The following is a 27,650-nucleotide window of genomic DNA, read 5'->3' on the forward strand; positions in this document are numbered from 1 at the left end:
CTTTCCTGTTAATGAAACTAACCACTTAAGACAGTTTGTCAAAATGTGATAGGACAATAGCTTTATCCTTTTCACCTGTAAAGAGCTTTTAGCATCAAGAGAGAAAGACTGAATGGAATGTAGAGCTCCTGCTGTACCAGAATTGTTATTACTCATAGCTGCATCCTCTGGGGGAAAAACCCAACCAACAAACAAACAAACCAAACAACCCCAAACAAAACCCAAACCAAACTCGAAGCGTGAGCTTGGGAAAGCTTCAGTTGGGAATGTATTTGAGGGAAGGTATCTTCAGTCTGTACTGTTTTAACCTGTTACCTACATACATGGTTTATTTGAAACTTCAAATTTCTATGAGCTTTGGCAGAATCATGATGGCTTTAACCTTCTTTATATAATTCAAAAATATTATTTAAGGATTCACATGATTTTTTTCTGTGTTTCTTAAGTTGAACTTTGAAATATTTATATAGGTAACCAGTGGGCTGCAACGGAAGCAGAAAATGAAGACGCACAAAATCTGCTTTACTTTCTTCTTTCCAACAGAATGAGTTGACCAGTTGATAAGGAATTTGCCTTCTTTCCTGGAACTTAGATTTAGTTAATGGAAGTTTTTTCTTTACAGTTGCCAAGTCCACATTCATAGGACATAAAAAAACCCCACACTTCAAAGGGGAGTGATTCTTCTCTCTTTCTGTTTGAGATATTTACACTCTTCCTAGTTTTGCAACAAGGTTTAAAACTTACTTGAATGAAGTACGTTGTAATTTCCATAATGAGGATGTTTTAATTTTGATCTACTGGCGATGGGGGAAGGGAGTGTATAGGGGACAGCAGTATGCAAACAAATAAGTTACTGGATATTTGAAGTCTTGAAAGCTTGGAGTATTTGAGTAAGTTTCCTGTTGTCTTACTGTTGAACTTTCATGACCTTTCTTTCTTGGTACGTTCTTAAGAATTAAAGCAAGTGACAATCACAGTGTTTACTGATGAACTCAGTGAGAGAAATCCCCGTTTTGAGTCAACCTGATGCTGAAAGGTAGCAACTTTGAATAAAACCAACAGTGAGTGGTCAATTACTGGTCCTCAATTTGCAGACAATGTATACTTTTCTAATTGCCATTAAGTTTGTTTTCTGTCACTCTGCAGACTTTCTGTTTTCAAAGTAAGGGTAACATTGCCAGTCAGTATGTTTCAGTGTACTAAGAACTGAGAATTAGGTTGTCCGTACTAGGCCCAGCTTGCCCCCAGCAAACACTTTCTGCAGCAATCTGAGGGAATAATGTGAAAGACAACAAAACTTGTTGGTAACTGGTATGGGAGCAAAAAACTACAGTGTATGACTTGAATTTATAAAGTCATGGTGAAGAGAAGTCAATACTAGGGTTCTCTGTGTTATTTACAGTGAAAGTTGAATTTTATTCACTTCTATTACTTGTGCTTCAGGTGCTGAAAAGTGTTTAGGAAAATGTAAGAAATTGCTCTTAATATTGTAAAATTTGCAGGAATTGAACTTTGTCACATGTGGGGAAGAAGATTGCAATTTTTTTTATGATGAGTGTATGTATCATCTGGGGGGATGAAATCATACTAGTTTTGGGGAAGAAAAAACAAACCCCAGAAACCATAGGTAGGAATTTTGAAGGAGCCGTCAGCTGAGTTTGCTTTGGCAACTTGACCACATTTGTGAAAGAGGTTGATTTGCTGAGAACATACTGAAACAGCACATTCCCTGTAGCTTTAGTGTTTCACTTTGTTTTCAAAGCAGAGTGCACGATGCAAGTGGAATCCCGTAGCAGTGCTGTTACTTTTTTTTTCCTCCTAAGGGGGATGCCAGGTTCCCTTCTCGTGTATACGGTGATACTGGTAGGAATGCACAGGAGTGTAACATGGAAGGGTGTTTCTGGGTAATGTTGATCCATTTTGGCGGAAGTCATACTGTCCCTTTTAGCAGTTGGGTTCTTGCCTTGCAGCTAGTGTTGATTTGCATTGCAGCAGAAGTTATTCCAGTTTAAGCAAGAACTGGTTTATTTATGCACAGTAAAAGTAAACAGTGTTTAACTTCCAATGGCGGTGTGACTTGCCTGACAGATTGCTATGAATGTACTAGGTAAACAGTGTTTGGGGACCATGTAGTTTACAAACTAGCTCCTGTGACCTCCTGGTACTGTTTACTGTATGAACAAGGTGACTTTGTGGGCAAGTCCTAGAAAATTGCTGTTCCCTCTGAGTTCTCGCCAACACGTGATTTTCCCCCCACCTGTTTGCTTCCTCTTGGTCTGCTCTTGGTCTGTTTTTAGGCATTCTTGTATGAAAATCAATGGCTGATGCATTTAATGGAGTTCTAGCAGCTGTGTAGCAGGTATCAAGTTGCAATGCTTTTACGGGGTACACCACAGTAGTAAGACTTCACATGGTTACATGTGTCATCTCCGGTTTATTTAATAAATAGTTTTTCACTAGAACCTGGTGCCAAGTGTCCTGTTGCCTCATTTATAGGCCTCTACCTAATCTGTCCTCAGGATTCTCATTAGAACCATACTTCTGACTCCGTAAGATACAAATAGTGTGTGTATTTTGTGACGAATACTGAACTGTTAAAACTGACAAACTGATCTTGATGAAGTTGCGTTGTCCTTTGTTTCCTCTTCAAAGTTTTTTACTCCTGTTTACTGCATCTAAAACTAGATTGTAAGCTCTTGAGCAGGAACAGTCTTAGTTTGTAAAATTTAGCTTCTGTAAAAAGCAAAGTCTATTGAATAAAACCAAAACATGATGCTAAAGCTACACTTCAGTATTGTTAGTGGTCACTTAAAGTGTGTGTAGCGTGACAGCAGTATGCCATGCCTCTTCTGTGAGGGTTTATTTGCAGTATGCCTGTACATCAGTGGTCAGCCTTACATTTCATAAACGCTGCTTACGGTATTGCATTCTAATAAAGTACTAAACTTGTGTTCGTTTCTAATGGATGCTTCTCTACAAAAGGTATGGATGCGAGAGCAGCTAGCGGCTAATGCTGTTCCATAGTGCCTAGGCACGTTGCTGCCAGCAATAATGGGGAAGGTAATCTGTGTGCTTTGTGATTTCCCCACCACCCAGTGTTTCTCTCTATACTCAATCTGACCCTTCTGACCTCTTGCAGATAACCTCTTACTTTTCATTATTAATGTAACGAAAACGCAGTTTACCACTCAAATGTTATGGACTGCTTAATAGCTTTACCATGGGAACTATTTTAATGAGAACTCCCATGTTGGTTTTTGCATTTTTTGTTGCTGTATCAACAGCTAAATCTACAATCCTCGGCTTTGCAATTTTCTAGCAGTATCTAGCCGTATAACAAGTCTTGAACTGTTTTCATTGTTCCTACTCCAGTGAGATGCTTTTCTCCATGTTAGTACTCATAAGGTACAATGCAGCCCTAATAGCTTTTTCACTAGATTCCTGGCTCCAGAGGAAGTTTGATACCACGTCTTTTTACACAGCGTAGTTCCTGTTTTGTACACTTAGGGGTTTGGTTTCTTGAAAGTTATGATCTATCAATAAGAAAGCCAAGGCATTTCCCGCCTTTTACAATCACTTCAGTTAAAAGTTTTCTTTAACAATGCAGTTTTCCTGAATAGCTTCTTGACTCCTGCAGTGTCTCATTTTTGTGTATAGGTTGAAAATACAGTCTAAGGCCATTGCATGAAGCATATTAAAAGCAGCTTCAGGAACCCTTTGTCTTGGTAGGAAAGCTTAGGCTAGTCACAGAACGGGAAGACACTTCAAAAAGTATCAACCGTTTTTAGATGAAACTTAATGGCGGTCTACTAAAATTGAAAAAATGGGACATTGTTCTGAATTCTGCCTACAGTTTTGTCTTTAGCCACAGAAAAGTAGCTGAAGGTTTGAGAAAAATATGTAGTACATCCAGACCTAATGCTCAGTGTCTGTGTCATCAGCACTGTTCTAATTCACAGTCCATCCAAAATTAATTCACCTGAGAGGTTTTGGAGGGGTATAGTTGCTAGTTGAGTTCTCAGAAATTGAGATTCATACATAAACTTCTTGGAGAAATACAGTTGTTGAACAATAACGAGAGTGGAATTAGCTGAGAGCAGTTCATAATACTTTCCAATCTGCAAATTTACAGGTAATGGAATGGGGTTGGGGAAATGCAGCTGGGGCTGGTGTCTTCACTTTATATGGGTCATCTGGAGTATGCTGCTTTCTATTACAATTGCTCTCTGAAAGAGTCCCAACATGCTTCCTTATTTGCAGCATGTGCCAAAATGTAACCATGTAACTGTTCCCCAGTTAGGCGTATGCTTTAATTCATTAGTAGCTGGCTTTACACGAATCTGCAGAGCTCACTCTACTGCTGGTGAAGGAGCGGGCATCACAAGGTTTAGCCATTTTTATTTTTTTTTCTCCATTCCCTCATAGGACCATAGAAACTTGTGTTGTGAGGCCCTAAACCAGAAATACTTGTGTTTCTGGTTTTATCAGTTATGGGCCTAATCTAATATCTATCAGAATTTGTGCACGTGGGCCATGAAGTAGACTTGAAGACCTGGTCCTGCAAAGGTTACATGCATAGACTTTAAAATGCTTATTATGTCATTTAATTAAAAGATGACAATCATGCTGACTCAAATGTACTTTTTTTTTTTTTTCCTCCTGGAACTAGAAATAAAGTTCACAATTCATCATATGTATCTGTTACCTGTTGCATGTTTTGGTTGAAGTTCATGAACTAGCAATTAAATAAATTCCTTGAGAATACCAGTTAGGATAGATACACTTCCCACTGATGCTTAACCAACAGCAAGGAATTTCAGGGCCTCACTAATGAAAGTTCCCACTATGAATTTACCCTATCAATTTGAGGCTGTGGCGAAACTGATAAAGAAAAGAACAGATGCGTGCATTTATTTAAAGAAATCTTTTAATATAAAATGCAGAGCAAATTGTTCGAACCGGCTGATTTCATTAGCGATAATTCAGTGTATTTTGCATTCTGAGGCAGTGCTCCCTTTTTAGAAAATGCCACTTGATGCTACCAGTTACTATAAACACAAGTGCAAACAAACAACATGATTTACATGCTAATGGCATAGTTTATTTCTCCAAAAGATAAAATTTGGCATTTAAACTTGTATTGCATGTATGCGTAGTTTTTATGTGTTTGGTGCAAGTGCTTTTTTTAACATACCTGACCATAAAGTTGCTATGTTGTCATCATGCTATGACCAATGAGAATTTTTTTAATACCAGTTTTATGGGGCTTGTAAAAGATATAAAAAGTATTTGTTCCTATCTAATTGTTAATATTAGTAATTATTTTAATACATTACAAACTAGTATGCCTCTTAACATTCCTTCCTTATCATTCATTACATGCTTTTTAGGCCATCTTTTTGGCAGACCCTTTTCAGGTTGTAAAATAGAAAAGGATAAGCTGTTGTGAATAAGCATGTGAGTGAATAAAATGTCTTCTTTTTCATAGCACAAATAAATAAATAAATATCAAAACCAAAAGCTCGTCTCTTCATTTAAAGCCGCTATCAGAGTGTAACCTCATTATCACAACTACAGATGAATAGTAGTTTGGTTCAATTTAATTTACTTTAAAGATTTGGGGAAAGTCTAAAAAAAAAATTAAACCATAACATTGAAGATACTTAAAAAATACCAGCTTTAAAAAGCTAAACTCATTTTCATGGAAGAAAGTTGAGAATTATTCAGTTGCAGAGGATGACGGTAAGACAATACTGAATCAGATACTAATTATTTTTCAGAATCTATTTGCAGATTGACCATTTGAGTTGTAAAATTAATTGGTACGTTATGTTTGCTTGGAGCTATGATGGTGAAAGTAGTGAGGAAAAATGCAATAGCGTCCGGGGCCTCTCTCCTCAAAGGAAAACTAGGAAAAGCAGAACAGTTTTGAACAAATGCAAAGCACAGAGTATCTCTCTGGAATACATAAATCCACGGTGAATTTAAGGTGAAGATGAACTACAATTTTTCTTTCAGTGCTAAAAAAGAATAATAAAATAAGGTCACTTTGTGTGTGAAGAATCAAGTACTCAAGACTAAAACACATTTTTCTTCCATGTGTAACTTTGAACTAAACCTTGCTTTTTTCCCCTGCTGATGTTCTCCCCCGTCACCAGAAGCTAAATTCCTAGTTTTACATAGGCCTATATAACTACACTTACACTAATGGCCTAGCTCCTTTAATTCTAACTAAAACTGAACAGATTTCCTCATTCAGAAGCCTCAGCTAGTAGACTTTCTAACAGATCACAGTTGGCTGGGTTTGCCAGACCCTCGAACATGCAGTCTTCCTCCTCAAATGTAGTCTTTTCTGTTTGTACTACTGTAATCACTGACCTCCAGTCTTCATGCAAATATCCTTATCGTTCTTTCAGGAAAAATAAAACCTAAGTGATCTTCAGCCACCTTATTTTTGTCTCTGCTCTTTTTCGTTATCTTGTTTCTGTTCTGATTTGACCAAGTGTTTGGGTATTATGAAAACACTGCCATCGCTACTGCAATGAATGATATATTGGCATGGGTTAACAGGTCTACCCTGGTCATCCCTCAATCTACTGAAAATGTCATGGTACAAGTTGTTTAACTTTTGCTTCATCTGGCTGATTGATCTGCTACACTGAGCGTGCTCCTTTTTAAGGCTCTCCTTTTGCGTTTGAAGATTACATACATCTTCTTCCAAGTTAAGAATTGCATTCAGTTTACGTTTACGACAATTTTGGGCAGCAACTTTGTTTTTTCCTCTTCGTCTGATGTCACGTAGAAGTGATACCTGAGTATCTGTCAGATGGTTCTTCGCTAGCATGGTGTTGAAAGAGTCGACAGGCATGCTCACAATTTCATCTACCAAAAATGGTACTCTCAGAGCTTTTGCATGACGTTCTTCGCTGCTAAGGTTTGTATCAGTAGAATTATGGCACCTCTCGTTTGGTTTCTCCATCCACATCTGCTGCTGATGCTCCAGAGTGGATGCTGCTTGACTTGGCAGCTGATTATAAGTGTGGTTATGAAGAAACTGCTGAAGTGTGGCTTCTCTAGAACACTCTGAATCACCTGGATATTCCACATGGCCGTATTTACTGTGTTCTTGGCTATGGCCACCAACAGCTCCTAAGCCATGCGAAGAAACAGATTTATCATCACTGCTGTACCCAACAGTACCTTCATTGCAGACTGAGTAAGAGGTGGTGCTGTGACTTGAATTCAAAAGCAGTCCCAAATTTGAGTCAGGTTCTTCAAAGAGCTGAGAAACTTCTATAGGATCAAAGCCTTCCTCCAAAGCCAAAGACATGAGTTTAATTTCATCAAAATTATCATCATGGGCCATTAGGTTTCTAATGTCAGCAGCTGAAAACAGCCCTGTCAAATTTGACCCATGAAATAGCGATTCTGGATTTGTGGTATTAGAGCTTGACTGAGGAAAAGACTCTTGCCTTTGTAAATGTCTTGTTTCTGAATTTGATTGAGTGGGGTAGTCTGTTCTTAGCAGCGTGGCATCATGAAGACTGAAACAGTGGCAAAGTGTCTGGGTCAAACTTATATTGTGGTGTGAGGATGATGGGTCTCGGCCTCTACTAGAAGTAGTAACTTGTATATCTTCCAGTAAACTCACCTAAAAGATGATGGGGGGGGAAAAATGGGATCTTTTATAAAATGAATGTCTCTACATTCCTCACCTACACAGTTGTGATCATTTTTTTTTTAATATTCCACTATTTTAATCTATTAAAGTCAAAATTTTGTATGTTGAACTCTTCTTCTAGCTATCCTGAATACTGTTTCCCATTTGTACACAGCATAACCTGCGTTGGCATACGGCAAGAGGAAGCGGGAAGGGTGCAGAAGAAAAGTGACTGGAGGGATGGGAGGAGGACAACTTGTGAAGGACAGTGTGGGACTGATGAATGTTAAGAGGTGGAAATGGGACTGTTGCTAAGTGTACATCAAATTACAGCCTTATGGGTTCATCTGATCTGGTCTAAGAAAAGGTCCTTCTAGGAGGGGCGGTCCTGCCCCTTCCCTGGTAGTGGTTGTGATGATCATCTGATTCCAGGGTGAGCTGGTTCAAGGTGCTAAACTGTTAGAAAATTAACCTTGTAAAGAAGGTAACTAGCTCACTGGCAGGACTCAATTAGTGAGAACAGTGGTGTAAAAAAAGAGGGGAGGAGGACAGGAACGGTCATGCTGGCACATTCTCACTGCTTTTCTTTCATGGTTTATAAAGCTTTTGGGGCTGTGAGCTGCTACATTTGGCTTAGCTCCTTCTTAACTGAGGTCTATTGTGTTCAGATTTCAACTCGACTCCTTTACTAATCAATTTGGAGGAAACATCCCCCCCAGATCACACCTTCTGTGGATGTCTTTTGACTTTAAATTACTACTCAGTTTTTCTTTACAAAAATAAAGCTGCTGTATGATCCCTCGGCCCTGAAGTCCAGACAATAAACAAGTGCTGCAGTAGCATTAAGGCCCACCTTTTGTGGGCCTGGGTTATAGTTGCTTGGTCCTAGAAGTACAAAGCCACTGCGCAAGATTATGTCAGGGCACTTGCTGACAAGTAGAGTAGTCATAAAATACATCAATACAAAAATGAGATTTTAAATACATCAAGTAGGAAGCGTATGATACAATTCCTCCATAGCTGAGCATCCCTACTGTGATGCAGGAAAGGAGTTTTCTGACTGCAGTTCATTGAACAATGTAAAAAGCACTTTTCACAGGGAAGGAATGATGGACCATAAAGACCAGAACGTCTTAAGTTCTCTACTATGCTCACTGAGAGCTCAGGTGACAGAAGAAAGTCTTGCTTATTTCTCCTAGGGAGTTACCTTGTACTAGACCATCTGTAGTCTGAGAGATAGAGCTGGTATTTTCAATTAATCCCTTGAAAAGAAATATTCTTAGCAAGTTAACTATTAAAAATATCCCCCACACTGTAAAGACTTGGTACCTGGAAAAAACAAGCAATCCATTTTCAACAGATAGGTTGTCACAAGATGGCAGTGCATTAATAGCCTTAAATAAAATATGCAACCGTGTATTGTTATAGCTACATAAAGACTACAGCCAAACTCCTTTCAAATTATGAAAAGAACAGAGAAAACTAAACTGATGAACTTCTGGACCTTGTTAGTGTGGAATCCATTACCAAAGCTGAACAGAGGAGGAGGCTAATTTATGGGCTGGGAGGCACTATCCAACCTAGAGATTCCCAAAACTAGGTGCTCCAGATATAAACATGAAGTTATATGGAAAACACTAATGGGAAGCGTATGTAAGATGCCCTTGGAGTATTGCAAAAAAGGAATATAGGGAGTAGCTTCATGGTTAATGATTGCAGCTATGAGCTGTGGGAGAGAAGGGAGACTCCAGTTAAGGTAACAACTGTTTTTTTGTGAAGATGGGCACCCAGAAAGTAAACAATAGTATCAGAAGCCCAGAAGATAAAAAAAGAAAACAAAATGGTTTTGCCGCTAATGCTGACTGACCTGATTTGCAGCGAAGATGGGTCTGTTCTTCTTGAGGGTAGACCCTTGTAAGCACTTGACCCAATATTAATGTCAACTCTAATCTTTGGCTGCAAATGCTTAATAGCTGCTAAAGCACTGTAATAACTCAGTGTTGTTCTAGAGAAAACACACCAAGAGCTGCTGTATAAATATGGATTGGCATTAGGTTTCAGAAAAAGAATTATTAGTTGAACTAAGTTGTCCAGTGGCTCCATCCAACTTTGAACACCAGGTGACAGAGAAGACAGGACTTAGCAATTTTCAAATCCCAGACAAATAACTGGGGAAAATTTTTCAAGTAGAGCCAATATCAGCTGCTGTAAAAGGTGGATACTAGCGTCTATCTTCAGGTAACATCTTCAGGTAAGTTTTACTGCACTGATTTGCTGATATATTCACTTTTTTAATTAGACAAAACAGAGTAAGTCATTATCCAACAATCACTGACTGTATCCCAATCTATTAGCAATACATGTGTTTTCCCGTTTACCTCTAGCATGTTTTCCATCTGCGATGACAGAAGCTGTAAATAGCCCTCTAAGGAGAGAAGGGAATCTACATGGTTGCAGTTGCTCTGTGACAGAAGAAACAGAAACGCTTTGTAAAGCACAGTTATTTTATATAAAAGGAGGTAAAAATCAAAGTCCGAGAGGAAACAGAGCACAGCTCTGTGAAACACTGCAGCTGACCCTGCCATCAAGTCTTCATCCTGATGGGAGATGTCACGTTGCTAGAACGAGCAGAATAACTCCACGGCAAGAGCATCCCACTCTGCCCCACAACAGCAGAACTGGACTTTCCTCCTCTGAGGCTGCACCTACCCACCATTGTGGAAAAATCAATTATTTTTTCAAAGCCTAGCTGCCAGGGCAGTGGTGAACAGAGGGGCTGGCAAGAAAACTGGATCTGATTTTCTCAGCTCTCACAAGGTCTCAAGAAGAATGAATGTTCTTTTCATTGTAGTTCTCAGAGAGAGCAAAACCCAAAGTGCACCTGTTTGGGTTTAACATCATTAAGATTATTTCTCTGCCTTCTAGTTACAATACACATGTTAAGATCTGAACAATCCAGTTTCCCAAATGTAATTCTACATCTGAGCATCAAGCTTCACATAAATGGTGAAAGCAGTATAATTTAGCGTCCACGTCTCAAGTGTTTCTAGGCCAAAAAAAATCCTTGCCAACAAACACAACACCTTCAAGACAGAGAAAATAAAACCAAACTGAAAAATGGTTAGTTGCAAATGATTTATGTAAACTTTAGAACATTTCAACTACATAAACTATACTGGGGGGGGAGCAATTTTCGAGAAGGTGTACAAGGACATCATTCACAAAGTATCATCTGAAGTCACTGTTCCATTCCTGCCCTTGCAAAGGACACTCCAAATGAAAAGAGGAAATCAAATATTCCTTTCAAAACCATTCACTCCGTTTCTTTCACTACTCTTTATCTCAGTGATAAAACCTGTAACCTCCCTCACTTCCTCTTCACAGTTTTCCCTTCTTCCATCTTTTTCATCATTTACTTGATTTATGTCTTCCTCCTCCTCCTTCTCTTGCAGTTCCAGCTGATCATCTCCTGGGTGTGGACAGCAGTCATCCAAAGCTTCCTGACAGGCTTTCAGGTCAACATCCTGAAGACACAAATAAAACAGTTCTATTAAGTAAGCAACAAGCTCTCAAAATTAATCTTTAAAATGCCTTTTTTTTACAGCTATAGCATTTCAAATAAAATATACATTGAACAGTTCATTCATGTGGATGAACTGACTCTATGTAGACTTTGGGGGCAGAATGAGACCAACATCAGTTCAGGAGTGCAGACACCACCTCCTCCTTCGGTGCCCAGGCACTGAACCCATCTGCAGTAGAAATGGACATTCATAAACACTGGAAACAAATTATTTTAAAACAGGCACATGATGATGTGATTTCATGGAAAGTTTGGGCTATCAGTGTCTTTTGGATGTCATTTCACAACAACATGTCCAAGCCAGATATATACTCAGTGATGGAATCTTAAAATAGGCAATTATACATGGCCAGTTAGCAAAATCCCTCACTTTTTCTTTCAGGAAAACAATCACATTAACATGCATTGTAATAGCAGCTCTGTTTCCCCATCGCTTCCGTGTAGTCATTACCCAGTTCCCATTTATCCAAATTATGGGGTTTTTTTTAATCTCCAGCAATGAAATTGTTCTGATTTAGTCATCTCGGAAGCATTTTTCAAGTTATCTGTTATCTATAGTCATATCAGCAGACTTTTTTAATTTTTATTATAGGGCTGGGGTATTGCTAGGGTAAGAAGGAATCACTGCTAAGGACTTTGCATATTTATATTTTAAAAAATTTTTATATTTTAGCTTTTATAGGGCAAGTCTGAGTTATTAAAATGTGAAACTTGGTGGAATGGCAGCCAGAAAACCAAGTGGCCCCACTACATTAGTTCCATATATCCCCAGCAAAATGCTATGGTGGGAGCAGAAAAGACAAGCTCTCAACAGCAGCAAATGTAACGAGTTAGTGTTCTGTTCTAAAAATCACAACAAATTTACTTTACAGGTTTTATATGAAAGCATAAACTATAAAAACTGCAGTTGTAATAGTCATCAAAATGTGTAAGAAATTTTTTTTAATTATTGCTTCATGCAAAACACATTAAAAATTAAATGTAAGAAGGTTTAAAAATAGGAGTCAAGTAAAATTAAACATAATTTGAAAATAAAGTAATACTAATTTCATTTGTATTCATTCTATTAAAATTTATTTTTAAAAATTATGAAAATGAATTTTATTTTAAGCTTCTTTTATTTGTTGGCTTTCCATTTTTCTGTACTTTCTTTTCAAGGATTGGAAGGGAACTTTAATTTTATAAACTGTCATTTGTAACAACAAATAGATATACAGGGCACTTATCTGTCACTCTGAGGTAAGAGGTACTTTCCTTCAATGATGACCAACACAGTTTCTAGCTATTAAAAATTATATTCCAATATAGTATGTCTTCTTTGTCAGCTGCAGTTGGAAATGACCAGATGACTTATTATTGCCAAATATGAGAAAACAAATTTACTTTTCTAAACGCACACACAAAAATACAGTTTTCTTCTACGTAGTGAAACAGCAAGAGCGGGAATTTAGTGTACGGGACACTGAGTACACGGTAACTAGCTACTTGCAAACACTTAAATGAGTTCCACGTTGCTACTCACAGGCATGAAGTTAGTCCCATAATTACATGTTTGCAAGATCAGGGCTAGTCTTTCATTTTACAAACAACCAAATTGTCCCATGAATATGATCTATTATCATCCTAATTAATAAAATTCATCATCATCAAAAGCAGATAAGAAGTCAAGGACAATCGCTATTAAAGACCTTAAGCAGCTCCTCTTGAGCTGAGTGGCCTGGGAATCTGCTGCTGCTAAGGCAGAGTATTCAGCTCCTCAATAACACAGCAAATTCATTACTCTACCAGCTGACAAAGAGGCAAATGCAGGAAACAGTTAGAAATGTAATAACTATAAATAGATGCCTTGAAAAAGACTATAAGCACAGTTTTTGAATACAGAAAGTATATGGGTGACAACTCAATGGTTCCTATTAAAATTAGCAGGGGTACAAACCTATTCTACCGCCAGGGAAAAGAAAAGCTTGCGGGAACTTTGTGAAGAGCCCACGGTGTCCCCTGCAGATCACTGGAAACCCTCACAGTTCAACTTGCTTATGGTGGAAATCTGCCTGCAGACGATGCCAGTCTGCTGAAGTCTACGATGGAGATGGTCCTTCCCAGCATCGTGAGGACAACTGAATTTCTGCTGTGCCTAAGGGGACGGCTCCTTCCTGAAGAGAAACTAAATGCTCCCGAAGCTCACAGAAATTTGTGAAGGCTGTCATGGCTTCAGTTTCCCCAGGATGTCAAAGACAACTGAATTTTTAGGTCTTTTCCTATCGATATACAGAGCTGTTGACCACTAAGGAGATGGGGAATACTTCTGACCATTAATTTTAGGATTCATCTGGAGTCTGCGTTGATTTTTATTTATCTTTTAAGAAATAATAATGTCTTTGACTATTTTCTCTGCTAAGATAGAGGCAGTGTCTTGGTACCCTTAGTTTCCAGGCTGAGAGCCACCAGCTGCACTACAGGATCACATGCCATTTTGTCCTAACCACCCTGTGGGTTAACAACAGCACAGAGATCAGAGTCTCCCTCCGATCTTCGCACAAAGCTCCTGCTGATGTGACTGGAGGTGCCAGCGGGGACAGGAGGCAGGCAGGACCTCACATTTGCAATCATGACCATTCACTCTCATTCACCAAAGGGAGCGTATCATCTCTACTGAATCAGCTTAATAATGCTGCGCTGCTGTGTCGATGTGCTCCCGCCGCCCCCGACCTTTATCTCCTGCAACCCTGCTCAGGTGATCACCACCAGTGGCGATTGTAATGGATGCATCTGGTCACGATGGCTGCATCGGCTCCAAGTGGATTCAGGAGAGAGATAACAACACAATAGCCTAGGGCTATTGTGCCATGCGCCCACTGAAGAAACTAAAATCTGTGGTTGGCATGCAAATATGGCTATGAGTCAATCATCTTATCCTCCATAAATAGTGAGCAGCCCAAGAGCCCTTTGAGCTCTCCTGCATGGCAGTGGGCTGCATGCCAGGATCTCCCCTTGAGCAGGGACGCCTCTCAAGGTTACTCCTTGAGGTTGAGAGATTCCTTGCTGCAACAGATTGTCGCTAAGTGACTAATAGCATGCTAAACTTTGAAATCTTAGCTAAGAGATATAAAGGATTGATTGCACATATATAACCCTTTAGACATAAACTGTTGACCAAGTCTGGGACTAGGACTGGATCTAGCTGCACCTAGACTCCTCTCTGAGAAGGAGTTTAGAAAGCAAGGGGATCCTTTTCTGAACCTCATGACTCAACGGGAGGGTCTCCCTGACAGTCCTGTCTGACCCTGTCCTCTATGCAGTAAATAATCAAGTGTGCCTTGCTGTTGAATGTTGGTAAAACACTGTTGCATTGAACTTTGTTAACTCCCTATTCTGTATCAATAAAGTATATTTTTACTTCTCTCTTACGAGTGAAGTGCACTCTTACTCCATCCGCGACAACTGTGTGGCTTTGGAGATTAGTCTTACTACCACCATTTCTTCCTCCAGCAGATGATATTAAAATATACCTATGCCTGCTCACACTGATTATTACTGCAATAAGTTATCTAGCTGTTTAAAAAAAACTGTCTACATCACTACTGGGGCAGTTTCTGAAGGGGCATGGCCCTGTAACCAGCTTTTCACAACAGTGGTGGTACAGATGTAGTGCATGTACAGGATCATTTCAGTGAAACATTCTATATGGAAATCATGTAACACAGCCAGAACCTTTTCCCCTAATTTCTCCATTTTGGCTTTTAACAAAAATCCCTTGGATTATGCTGTTAAAGATTTACTCTCTGAGTAAATCTTTACACTTCCCTCCAGCTTGTTAGTCTTTCCCAATGAGGAAGCACAGCTGGAAAATACCACTCCACAACTGAGTACTTCTTTCCATGCCCGTGCATCACTTGGGATTGATTGCTATGGGGAGTACTATGGGGAGAATAGGAGGGGTGCCTCCCCCAGAAACAGCCACATCATGTTTTTGAATAAGACATTTCTTTAAAGATAGCTTAATTTTGCAGTCTGAATATACATCTAATGACAAAAGGGATTCAGTGTAAATGCTACTTAGTACTGCACTCCCACACCTTGTGTTTCTGTCCTGTTCCTTATTTTGCACTCATGGCAGCAGAAGAAACAGTGATCGAATTATAGTAATGTAGTCTAACAGCGTAGTCGAACAGGAGCTGGTGGAAGGCCAAGGCTTACGTAAAGCTGATACGGGGGATTCAGGCTGGCATGTGGAACGTCTAATCAAGAATTACTGTCCTTGGGAGAGAAGCACATCCTGGAGAAATATGCAAGCTAATTAAGATGTTTTGGGAACCATCTGAAACAACTAGGAGAAGCGTGATAAGAAGCACCCTCAGGCGAACTATCCTCATTATAATACTAAAAGTAGCACCCCTCGAGCTGGAGACCCCGGCCCAAGCAGAGACCCCTCACCTTTGGGCATGCACAGAATAGTAAAGTAGCACTGCAGCTTTAAGTTGAAATAAGAGAAATGTAGACCAATAGAAAACTGCTTTGTGTAATTACTTATGCATATGCATAACTAGACTGTATAAATACTGCACCTGTATGACCGAACTTTGTGCTAGCTTTGTGGAGCTACCGCCTAGCACCCATCTCTGTGCAGACATGAAATAAAAATACCTCTGCCCTGTGCGTATATTGGTGTCTCGCACACTGGGTAAACGACCTCAGACTTGCGGGATAACAGTAATATCACCTGATCTAGCCGAAGAGCTAGATCAGGACCACATGTGGGTGGTCTCTGTACAGAGAAAAAGACTGATTCTTGCTGATTGCAGAAGACTTGCTATTACCACTAAACCCATTTATTGCAGCACCCTTTCCACTTCTTCCACTGGTGGCGGTGTGCTCCCCCCGCCCCCCCACGTAAGCAATAACCACGAGTGGGGATCATGATGGCGGCATCCAGCTTATGCTGGACTTTGGGGACGGATGACAACAGAGTAGCCACGGGCTGTCTGGACCAGTAACCCAGATGTCTTGCTGGTATGCAAATATGACTGTAAGTCAATCATCTTACTCTATAAATAGTGGACAGGCAAGGGCCCGTTGAACTCTCCTGCACGGCAGTGGGCTGCACGCCAGGATCTCCCCTTGAGCAGGGACGCCTCTCAAGGTTACTCCTCGAGGCTGAGGGATTCCTTGCCGCAACAGATTCTGGGTAAGTGACTAACAGCATGGTAAACTTTGAAATCTTCTCAAAGTGATATAAAGGATTGATTGCACATAGATAATCCTTTAGACATAAAGCGTTGACCAAGGCTGAGACTAGGATTGGATCCAGCCACACCTAGACTCCTGAGAAGGAGTTTAGAAAGCAAAGGGGTGCTTTCTGAACGTCATGACTCAACGGGAGGGTCTCCCTGACAGTTTTGTCTGACCCTGTCCTCTACGCAGTAAATAATCAAGCGTACCTTGCCATCAAATCTTGTTAAACCACTGTTGCATTTAGCATTGAACTTTGTTAACTCACTGTTTTATATCAATGAAGTATATTGTTGCTTCTCTCTTGCAAGTGAAGTGCACTCTCACTCTATCCGCGACACCACTGAAGGGTTTGGAAGTTCACATCTCCCACAGCAGGCTGTTTGTAAACCGTAAACTGCAATCCTACCTGACGACAACCTTCGAATTGCATTTGAAAGGATTTCTGTGCAAGCACAAGGCAGATTTACACTAAAAAATGCACCAAAAAAAAAAATCCAAGCGTGTCACTTTCTAATCTTTCTTCTGCCATTTACTAGTTTCATCTGGGCTAGAGAATGCAATCTGAGACTAAGTGTGATTTACCAAATTATCCACCAGCCTTGTACGCTGAAGGGCTGGGCTCTAACTGTGCAGCTGCCCTTTCCCTAAGGTACAGCTTACCGCAGGTCAACCATCAGCTTCAGTTTGTCAGTCTTTGGAATATGAAAAATAGTAATTTATGTCAAATCTGCTACTTATGGTGGTCCAAGAATCAATGCGAAGGTGAGAGAAAGTATGATTTTGCAAGTGGCCTGGCCTACATCTAATTGGAAGGACGCTGCCTGCTCTGGCAGGTTTTCTTACTACATTAAAAATAAAGCCCTCAGTTTCCAATTAAGTACATTGGAGTATTGATCTCAGCATAAATCAGGTGCACCATACATCAAACTATCCCTCCACATATCTCCTCCCCTTGCTTCCCCCACCCATATATTTTTTGTCCGTAAAACAACGTGTAGGGAGCAGAACCTGTAAAGATACCAAAATACGAATAGGTCTACCGCAATGCATTGGATGGGTGAACAAGACCGCTCTCTAGGAGCAGCAGAAAGCATAAGCAAGCTGTTTTCAGCTATTGCTCAGCGTGCAGTTGGCAAACAGGGCTAAAACTATACAGGTCAGGGCTACGAGTGCACAGAAATATCTGAGCTATCTCTGGAGCCACAGCGGAACAGAGCAGACAGGGTGGTTTGCCGAGGTGTACGGACAGCGCTGAGAGGCAGGGAGTACCTGCCCCGCAAAGCTGTTTCCCTGCAGTCAGACTCGTGAGTTCTCTCTACAAATATCTCAGCGCTGGAGCAAAGATATATGACCACCATTATTTGCAAAAGGACATAATCTGTTGTGCTGATTACTCATGTATCCTGTTCCCATGCCATCTTCTAATTCCTCTATATTTTCTTTATTTTAGTTGTCAAGCTTTAAATTGCTCCATTACTGTCATTAACCTTTGAGATGCTTTTCTGCAAACTTGCGTCCCTTCTCCTTTATTAACTGCACTTCTCTGTAGAACTGGCCCTCTCCTTCCTGCTAGCTGGAAAGACGTGGCATAGGCCCGGTGATCTTTGCCACGTTTTGAATAATTCAGTAACGTTTCCAGAAAATGGTCTCACACCAGTACAAGTTAGGCAAAAGAAATACAGCGTCTAGTAACATAACCAGTAGTTCCACTTTACTACTTTGTAGGATTAAATACAATTAATAATTAAATATAATGATGCATAACTGTTTTCATATAGCTCTAAGGTTACTGATCTTCTCTTTGCCTGTGTACTTTAAATATGCAATGATAATTAATCTTACCAGTTGGTATCTACTTAATCTCAGCTAAAAAGCAAAATGTTTCCTGCTGTTTCTCTATATTCATAATGAGCACTAAAATATCCTGAAAACACAGGAACAGAAGAGTACTTTATTATTCGAAATGCAGCCAGGGTTTAGAAAGCATGGAGGGTGGAATGGCGGTTGGAAACACCAAATATCAAAGTAACTTTTATGTTACATATGGCTAGGCTTAAAAATCACACTAAACTGTGCTAACTAAGCAATGCAATTGAGTAAATCAAACGGTGCATAACTGTGGCTCCAAATGTGGCACCTGTCAGGCGTCTAGGACACATCTACTCCAAATCCGAATAACGCTGCCTGGGCTGCAACCAAACGCACACTGTTAAAGGCACGCCTGCTTGTTGCAGTGAGTTGTTAGCACCTCTCTAAACACATGCATTTCGGAAACAAAAGCGCTAGGGCTTTACATAGCATGGCTCAGCTATGTCAGCTATTAGAAAACAGACATACTCTGTGCACTCTACGTGTTTGGCACATACACAGGATTAACACCAACCTACTCCTAAATGGAGGCAGATACGGGAACAAGTTGAAGACACAGACATAAACAGTATCGTCACTGATTTCACTTCAGACAGCGGTTTCCATGTCAAAGATGGCTCGATATCCCCTTCAAAACAAACCTTTTAAACTGCTTCTGAAACATAAACCAAACAGTTTTACACTCTAGCCATTTGGTCCTGTGCTGGTGCTTTGCACCAGAAACTAATTTCATCCTACAGAATGCAACATCTCTGACAGTGACAAGTCTGATGAAGGTTATTAAATTTAGTCAGTCACTCTTTCAGAATGAGCACATTAAAAAAGAAAGAGCTCTTTCTGTGCCTCTGCTGAACCAAGATGCTTTCTATTGTGGTCAGTGAACTACACAACATCAACGTTCTCCAAGAGACTCCCTTCTTTCCTTCTCTCTTTCTCGATCTTTACCCAGGCTAAATTGCTAGTATATCCTCATTGGTATGATGTAGTCTCTACTGAATAAACATAAAACTATCCAGGGACCACCCTTTCTGATAAACCTTTGTCCACAGCTCAGTTCCCGATGTCCTCCTTTTGAGCCCTCCCAGGTGAACATACTTTCTCAGGTATCCAGCTCCCACCTTTCTCAAGCTACCAGCCTCATTGCAACACCAAAAGCCTGCCAACTCACAGCTCTGAATAGGGAGAGCTGTTAAAACCCACAGTCCGATATTTTAGCTCCTCTGGGATTTGAGTATCTTCACCAAAGTATCTCTGCCACCGTATGTAATTCCTCTTCTATTTTCCACATTTACCACACACTAATTCTTTCTTTTCTGTCTGATATTCCCCTCACCTCCTCTCACGTACACTTCTCATGCACATCCTACACCCGGAATACCTTCCCCGCTCTCCAGGGAGCAGGAAAATGCTGGTGTAGGTCAGCCCTACACCACTGACTCCCTCTACACCCTTCTTGTTTGACTTGGCTTTTCAACACCCTTGTGCCTCCTGCAGCACACCGTAACAAAAATCAAAACCACCGACTTTCAAGACAATATGTACCTCAAATGCTTGAGCTTCTTCTCTTACCCCACGTCTCTCTGAAACACCACGCAGTCCTTCACAGACCCTTTTATTAAACCTAGGTAAGTTCTGACTAACGGGTAAGAGCCATCCACAAGCAGGGACCCAGCCCATTTATCTATTTGCAGATGTCCCTCCACAACAATATTGCCATGTCCTAGTGCTCAATGAGTTCAAAAGAAAAAAAAAAAAAAAATCTGTTCTGTAAGTTAAGCGCACAGCTTCAGTGAGACTGCTCTCAAACAGACTGGAGAAAAGCCTTCAGAAAACAAACCTACCTGGTTTCTACTTACCTTTGCTTTACCAAACTTTTGACACTTGCCAAGAAAAAAAATTCCGTAACTCAAACTATTCTCACTCAGTGTAAATACTTCAAATGGTGCCCAAAGTCCAGCATGGATTCACTCCATCCAGTGCTTTAATACTGTGAAACTCTGCTTCTAACAGCATTCAAAGAACTGTGCTTGTATGAGGTTTCACATAACCTGACCCAAACTGGCTTTTCTAAACATGAACATCGAGACTATAGTACAAACAATACAAATTACCCACTATGCATCTCCTTCCTTAACTTTTGTAATTCATAACAGCAATGTTATGCTGTTAATTATTAATTAGAGCAGGTGTTCTTTAATCGAGCACAGGAATTCAGCTCTTGGGAAGGGCTTCAAAATCTGTCATAGAGGAAGTAATACATCCAGATATAACAAACCTACTTGGTTTGGGTGGGAGCAGAGCCGTCCTCCTCTGTCCCACCCCGAGCTGGAGCATGTCCCATGTACGGTGCAGTGACCCAGCACAGCAACTGCTGCCCTCGTTCAGGTACTGCCTCTTCTGCTGGCATGGGCAGCATCAGTGCTTGGGGGTTCACAGGATTTGGAAAGTGAGCACATTTTTACTGTAAGATTCAGGCCACAGATAAAAAATTGAAGAACTGTGTAGTCCATCCCTGCTAATCTAAATAATTCCCCATGTGTATTCTGTGAAAGATAAAGAACCCATCCAATTTTTATACTCCCTTTCTTCAAACGTATACATATATATACAGACACATACATACACACATAGAAATACCGATACACAGAGAGAAAGGGAAAAGAAAACCACTGAATCAAGTAGGGCAGCTCTTAACTCTTGCAAGATCTTCAGCTAAGACACTGTTGTATTACAAGCTTCTTGAGACTTTCTATGTATTTGTGAATACTATTACAATATACATAGGACTGATGCCAAATCTTGCAGCACCGAGGCCTCACATTTCCCCCCACAGAGTTTTTAAGGTGCTTTGGAAAACAGGTCTCGTTCATTTTGCATATGGACTTGTGGTTCAACGTAACAGCTTTTAGAAGTGTTGTCGGGGCAGGTTTACAGTGAGAAGCCTACGGAAAATGCAGCCTTCACTTGGCATAGTGGGGCACGGACTGCATCCCAGGTTAGTGCCTGAAGGATGGCTTCTCTCTTTTGCCCACCAATATCAGACCTATATCCAGCGCCAGCTGCACGTCTTTTTTCTGTATTTTTTGTTGCTTTTTCTATGCTTAAAACCTCAAAATTTACACAGCCACACCATGTCTCAATTCATGGCATTCAAATAGGTGCTGAATATACTGTCAGCATTTAAGCAGTAAGTGGTGCTCCCATTATAAATTCTTTCTTAAAAACACAAGATTGCAATCTTTTTTTTCAGCAAGCTGTGAAGAGGAAGACTAGGTGGTGCACAAACACTGTTGTACCTGGGAAAAAAGCACCATGAGAAATAATCACCCCAAAGAAAAGACCAGGTTCACTCTTATGCTTTTTATCTATTCCCTTAGCAAACATGCCCACTGGAGCCTAAAATCTTAGTCCAGGGTATTCTGCAAATGGTAGGACCCTTCACTACTATAGAAATTATTCCATTTCCTTGCATGAACTGATGCATGTTTTCCTGGCTATTCAAAGCAAAAGTTTATTGCTTTTTTTGTTTTTTTTTTCTCTGAAGATGTAACTCATGGTTCCCATGCAGGAACACCAGTACCTTAGTCTCAATCCTAAACACCCATGAGAACCAAACCTACAGGCTTTGATTCTGTAGTTGACCCAGATTAGAACAGCACAGAGGCGTTAAACTAATATCCTAAAAGACATGGGCGCATCTTCTACCAACCACCCGCTATGACCTGCTGTAGGTAATGCAGGACAGTGAATTATGTATAGGATTCAGCACAAAAAAAAACTTTTTAAAATGTAGTCTCTGCTGTAGTACAAACACTTTATCCCTGGTCCTGTTACACACATCCATCTAAGAAAACGGGTAGCAAGACTCTGAGATCAAAGGATTATTTTCTCCATTAAAAGGTGTATTTCAGAAGAAATGTATTTTGTTATTTTTATTAGTAAGGCAACAAAATATTGTGGGGTCTACATTTCATCAGCAAACTTACGCTTAATTACAGAAAGGGACTGAATGAACTAGTTTGCTGGGAACATAGTGAATACAAAGGTTAGGGCTGATCCCAGTCTGTCGGGCAGCAAGCTATATGTAGGCACCCAACCTGTTTGCTGTACTTACTGTCAAAAACCAAGTGCTCAGGCTGTCCTAACACTACACTACATCTCAGTTTAGCACAGAACAGAAAAACAGGCCAGGCAACCCCATACAGTTTAGCATGCTCCAACAGCATGCTTCAGCCACTGAATTCATCTTCTTTTTCATCTGCACTGAAAACCACTCTTCCAGAGTGGTTTTAAATACCAGTTCTCTAAGGACGAGGATCAACAGCTTGCATTGTGTTGCCAGCAACTTTCTCAGCAGGGACTGAAGCCCAATGAATAAAATTAATCCAGGGGTGGGAGAATCCAGCTGCTAACTTTTCAGAATGTCACACAATCCCACAATACTGAGCAGAACAAAGCAATCACTTTCATCTGTTTACACAGACTCCTCGTCCTGATCTAGCCTGGATAAGAGAAACGCTAAAAATAGCTCGGGTCTATTTTAACAAAAAGGCAAAATGAAGGTTATAAATCAGCTAAACCACTTTGAAATCCATTATACTGTTACAATAACATTTTGACAGCACAAGTGGACTTATTCAAACCTACAGAGGTCAGTTTTAAAACAAAGATCAACATTTTCCTCCGTGTTTTGTGTTTTGGACCTGTCATGCACTTCAAAAGAAGTCTGGTATAAGAGACATGGGGGTTTTCACTTAGAAGCCCATTTACATTTTAGGTCAAGAACTTAATACTGCCTTATCTTGCTCCAATCATTCTATCACTTAAATAAAACGTACTTAAGAGAGAGGCCCAGACCTACATTTAGCAAAGAAATGAATCATCCTCTCTCCACAGAACGGAGTGATCCCTTACCGTTAGGGTGTTGAAACTAGTTTTGCAACTACTTTACAAAAATAACCAAGCTAACGCATGGGGAAATAGGGAAAAAAAAAAAGAGAAAACAGAAAAGGAAGAAGGAAAAAATAAAACCTACCATGCAAGAGAAATTTAATAATTATTAGTTGATGCTGGTCCATTAATTCGTAATAAGAACCAGCTATTAGTAATGGTTTAAAACCAACTTGAAAAATGTTGGTAGTTCACCTTGATATTTCAAAATGTACTGAACATCTGAGTCACAAAATCATCATATTGGCATTACTGTATCTTTTGTATCCGTACAGTGTATCACAAAAGTCTCAGATCATAAACTACTTGGGAAAAATGAAACTCTATGCCCACTAGAGACCTAACTCAGAAAAGCAGTCCCTGCAGCTGAACGGCTCGGCTAATCTTCGAATTACAGATGTGCACAGCTCTTCCGCAGGACGAGGGGCTGAGCGGGCGCACGCAGACAGAAGTGCCGTAAGGCCTGCGTGCTGCGCGACCGAAATGGGGAAACCGGCCATCCCTGCCGGGTACTTATTGCCTGCGTGTATTGTTCAAGATGCCACGCTGATAATAGGGGCAGATACAACCAGGCTGGAGTTTAGCCCTGGCACAGTAATCCTCCCAAGATGCAAGAAATGTTCCTGACAAGTGTGGTTACCGGACTACGACATACACGTGCCCTTCCCCAAGGTGAGGGGTGCAGTTCTGCTCCTCATCCTGATGCACTGCGGAGAAGCTGCATTTCTGCAGCCGCGGGACGTTCCTGAGCTGCCTGTGTGCCCGCACGAAGAAAACTGAGGCGATTCCGGAGGAAATGCCAAGCAGAAGTGACAGTCCTGGCCCTGCAGCCCAGCCTTGCAGGGGACGAGCGGCGCTGGGGCCACGCGTGTGCCCTGCCCAGGGCAGCTCTGAAGGGTTCACCCCGCTCGGGTGCTTGGGGACCCACCAGCAGTTTCTCCCGTGGCACAAGGCTGCACGGCGTTACTCCACCCCACCGTGACCCCCCGGGAGGACGGGAGGCCAGCGCGGGAGGCGGGGAGCGCACAGGCCAACGCTGCGACCACCCGCAGGCGGCTGGAGGTCTCCCCACTCAATTTTTTGAGGGGGGGTCTGGCTCAGAAAAGCGTCCCCCTTCGCGTCCCCACAGCTCGCCGCCACCTACACCCCCGCACCGCCCGCCCGCCCCGGGGCGCACCCCGCTTCGCTCGGCCGAGGCGGCGGGGCAGACCCGGAGCCCGGCCGGGACCGCCCGCGCCTCCCCCGGCCCCGGGGCCGTCCCGCCGCCGCCCTTACCTCCTCCATGGGGCAGCCGCTCCGCGCGGGGCCGACGCCGCCCCATCCTCCTGCCGCGGCGGGGCGGGGGGCGGCTCCCCGGGCGGGGCGGGCAGCGCCGGGCGCCGCCGCTCTCCCCGGGACCGAGGGGCGAGGCGGGCACCCGCCGGGGCAGGTCCGGCCGCCAGCGGGCCCCGGGGGGGCGGCGACCCACGGCCGCCCGGCGGCAGCCCCGCTGTCCCCGCAGCCGACGCGCCTCGTGGGGTGCGTGTGCGTGGGGGCGAGGCGGACCGCCGCCCCGGCTCCCGCAGCCACGCACGAACCCGTCCCTCCGCCCCGGCCCCGCTCCGCGAACAGCCCCCCCCGCCGCCGCACCGGCCCTTCCCCCGGGCGGGAGGCGGCGCGGGGGCGGGACGGGGACGCGGGACGGGGACGCGGACACCCGCACCCCGCACCCCGCCGCCGGCCAGCCAAGCGCTGTGTGCCGGGGGCTTCCTGCGTGCCCGCGGGGAGTGACAGCCTTCGGTTGCTGGAGCGAGCTAGAAATAAAGGAGACGAGTTAGAAAGTACGGTAGCTAGCGAAAGAACAACAAAATACGAAAATGCAAAGCGATTCTACACCTGCCTCTGGTAGGAAACATTCTCCCCCCCTCCCGTTTTTAGCATCCCCAAATACAAGAAAAAAAAACACGAGTTTTAATGACAATCACCCTGGTGTCTAAATATCTATCCAATGCCTTTGCTTCCCCATCCATTGAACTGCATTTTCCACAGCACATCTACTTAGCACTACCCGAACTTACTCTCGCACGTGCTAGGGATATCTTTTCCAGCTGTTTTGTTCTCTCTGTCCTCAGAAAAGGCCTTTTATCACTTCTCATCACTTCTACTTATCTGAGTGTTTCAGACTTGTTTTGGCATCTACAAGCCGAAAGGCTGTTCGGGCAGACCCTGAAAGTGTCGCTTTTTCAGTGATAACTCTGTGTGTAATGGGTGCAGTTTCTCATTTTTCTGTTATCACAGATGACATTTCCCTTTTTTCATTGTGTCCAGCGTGATACTATGCAACGGGTGTGTTACAAGACTCCTAGCGTTTTCTTGCAAGATTGTTTCTTGAATTCCAATAAAATAACAGTTTTCTTTCAAAAACCCAAATGAACTGGAATCTGCTAGGGTCTTCCATTGCCAGCTTTTTTTTCCATGCCAGAGATCTCTGGCTTTTTAACTGGAAGCATAACTGAAGGTCACAATGTTTATTTTGCTGTTGCAAAAAAAATTTTGTATGTGTCCTAAGCTAAATGCAGGAGACTTCACATTATGATTCATGGCACAAATGCCAGGACAGCCATCCACCACAAGAAGTCCTTACATTCCACATTATTCATTGGTGTTAACCCCCGCTTCTTTTTTTTTTTTTTTTTGCAGCACAGTCAAAAACTTTGCAAATAATTTTTAAGCTTGTAAATAAACTCTTCTATGACAATTGCATATAGCCTATAGAGTCTCTTGCAAGCGATGGCGAAGAAAAGGAGCATGTGTTTTGAAGGCATTGGTGGGTATGCTGTGGAAGAAGACCCTGAGGGACATTTCAGGGCTAGAAACCAGTGTTACGTTTCCTTTAACTTTTTGGTGGCGATGCCCAGTGCATCTCCAGTACCGCCCAAAGCACAGCTGTTGTATTACAGCACAGGGCACCCTCCTGCCTGACCCAGCGCTTGGCCTGCAGCTGGGCACCTCTCAGTCCTCAAGGGACACAAGAGCATCTTTGTGGCCACTGTAGGCCACAACAACGTACATTAAATAGGCCCGTTTAAGCGCTTAGTCTTGTCCTTTAACAAGATGGTGGATTTTAAATGGTTAAGAGGGTACAGAAGCTCTGCACTGTTGCAGTTGCTTTTGGCTGTTAGTTTTTCATCTGAACTGAGTTTTGAGTCGTGGTCCTTAAGACCCTCAGCAGTGCACACAGGCCACTAGAGAGGGACTGAAACCTCTGTCAGGCTGGCCCAGTCACCTTAAACTGGAGATAACCTTCACTCACAAGAGATGTCACGGTGTTAGATTTAGGGATGCTGTCCAGGTCTCTGGCTCCCAGTGTTCAGGACTTTAAAATCCTGCGCTCGAAGAGTGATGAGTAAGGGTGAGCTCAGTTAGCGGGGTCCCGCAGAGAAGGTGTCAGTGCCAGAGAGCTCGTGTGTCCTCTCAGTCAATGCTGCGGCTGTTTTGCATGTCAGACACTCTGCCTACGAAGGCAGTCAGCCCCTCAGCCTGACCTGCAAAGTCAGTATTATTTCTGTGCATGTTTACTAATAAATCAATGCAAAGACCACTACATAGATGATGCCGTAGCGTGATCACGTCTTTTAGGATGAATCCCTTAAACAAGAGATCTGCCCAAACCTCTTAATCAAGTTCAGCACAAGAGCAAACATGACAGTTTATATCAGTTCACTCTGCTCTGGCAGCTCATTGATCAGGGAAAAGAGACAACCGACCTCCCTAGGCCTGACTAAAAGCTTGATCTGAGTCTGTGAAAAATGTTATGATGGAAAAATGAAGGCCTTCTCCTTTCTTACCTCAACTTGCAGTAGAGTAACTCCACAGAGTTTCTCCTGAGTTACTCAAATGGAAAGGAGAGTTGGTCCCTATGGCATATGGTCCCCCAGAATCGTCTCCGCAGAAGGGAAGGCTGGGCATGCAGCCTGGGTAAGTGCCACAGTGTTTTCACCAGACTCCTGGTCTGAATTACTAGGGAACAAAGACTGCATATGTGTCTGTATATGGAGTTGCAGGTGAGCTTAGATTACATCTCAGCTGTTTACAGCTCCTAAATGCATCTGTGGTCATTTATTCCAGAGAAGTCTCTTGATAGTTTCAAGTACTCTGCTAGTCTTACATCCACTGAATCTAGGAAATAGCTGTTCATTTTTTCCTTATTGCTAAATTCTGATAATAATTTATTTTGTTTAATAACACATCAGCAAAGTTTCTTCCATGTGTTTCTTCTTCTTTCATGCATCATTTCTGATTATTTCAACTTATAAACCTACTTCTTGTGAAACATACTTTTAATCAAGGTAAGCAATTCATAGATAATCTTCTCTC

At 42.1% G+C, this 27,650-nt stretch overlaps 1 protein-coding gene across 1 annotated transcript; it reads right to left on the reverse strand.

The window, feature by feature from the left end:
- Positions 1–4,419: 4,419 nt before the first annotated feature.
- NFE2L3 (NFE2 like bZIP transcription factor 3) lies at positions 4,420–25,081 on the reverse strand. The gene is made up of 4 exons (XM_072854097.1): positions 24,570–25,081; positions 11,077–11,184; positions 10,039–10,122; positions 4,420–7,651 (listed from the first exon to the last, which is right to left on the reverse strand). Exons 1-4 carry the CDS (start codon positions 24,576–24,578, stop codon positions 6,449–6,451), a joined length of 1,404 nt encoding a protein of 467 aa, XP_072710198.1. The 5' UTR covers positions 24,579–25,081; the 3' UTR covers positions 4,420–6,448.
- Between the last annotated feature and the right edge of the window lie 2,569 nt (positions 25,082–27,650).

The sequence above is a fragment of the Ciconia boyciana genome, chromosome 2, assembly GCF_034638445.1.
Source record: "Ciconia boyciana chromosome 2, ASM3463844v1, whole genome shotgun sequence".
NCBI classification, from domain to species: Eukaryota; Metazoa; Chordata; class Aves; order Ciconiiformes; family Ciconiidae; genus Ciconia; species Ciconia boyciana.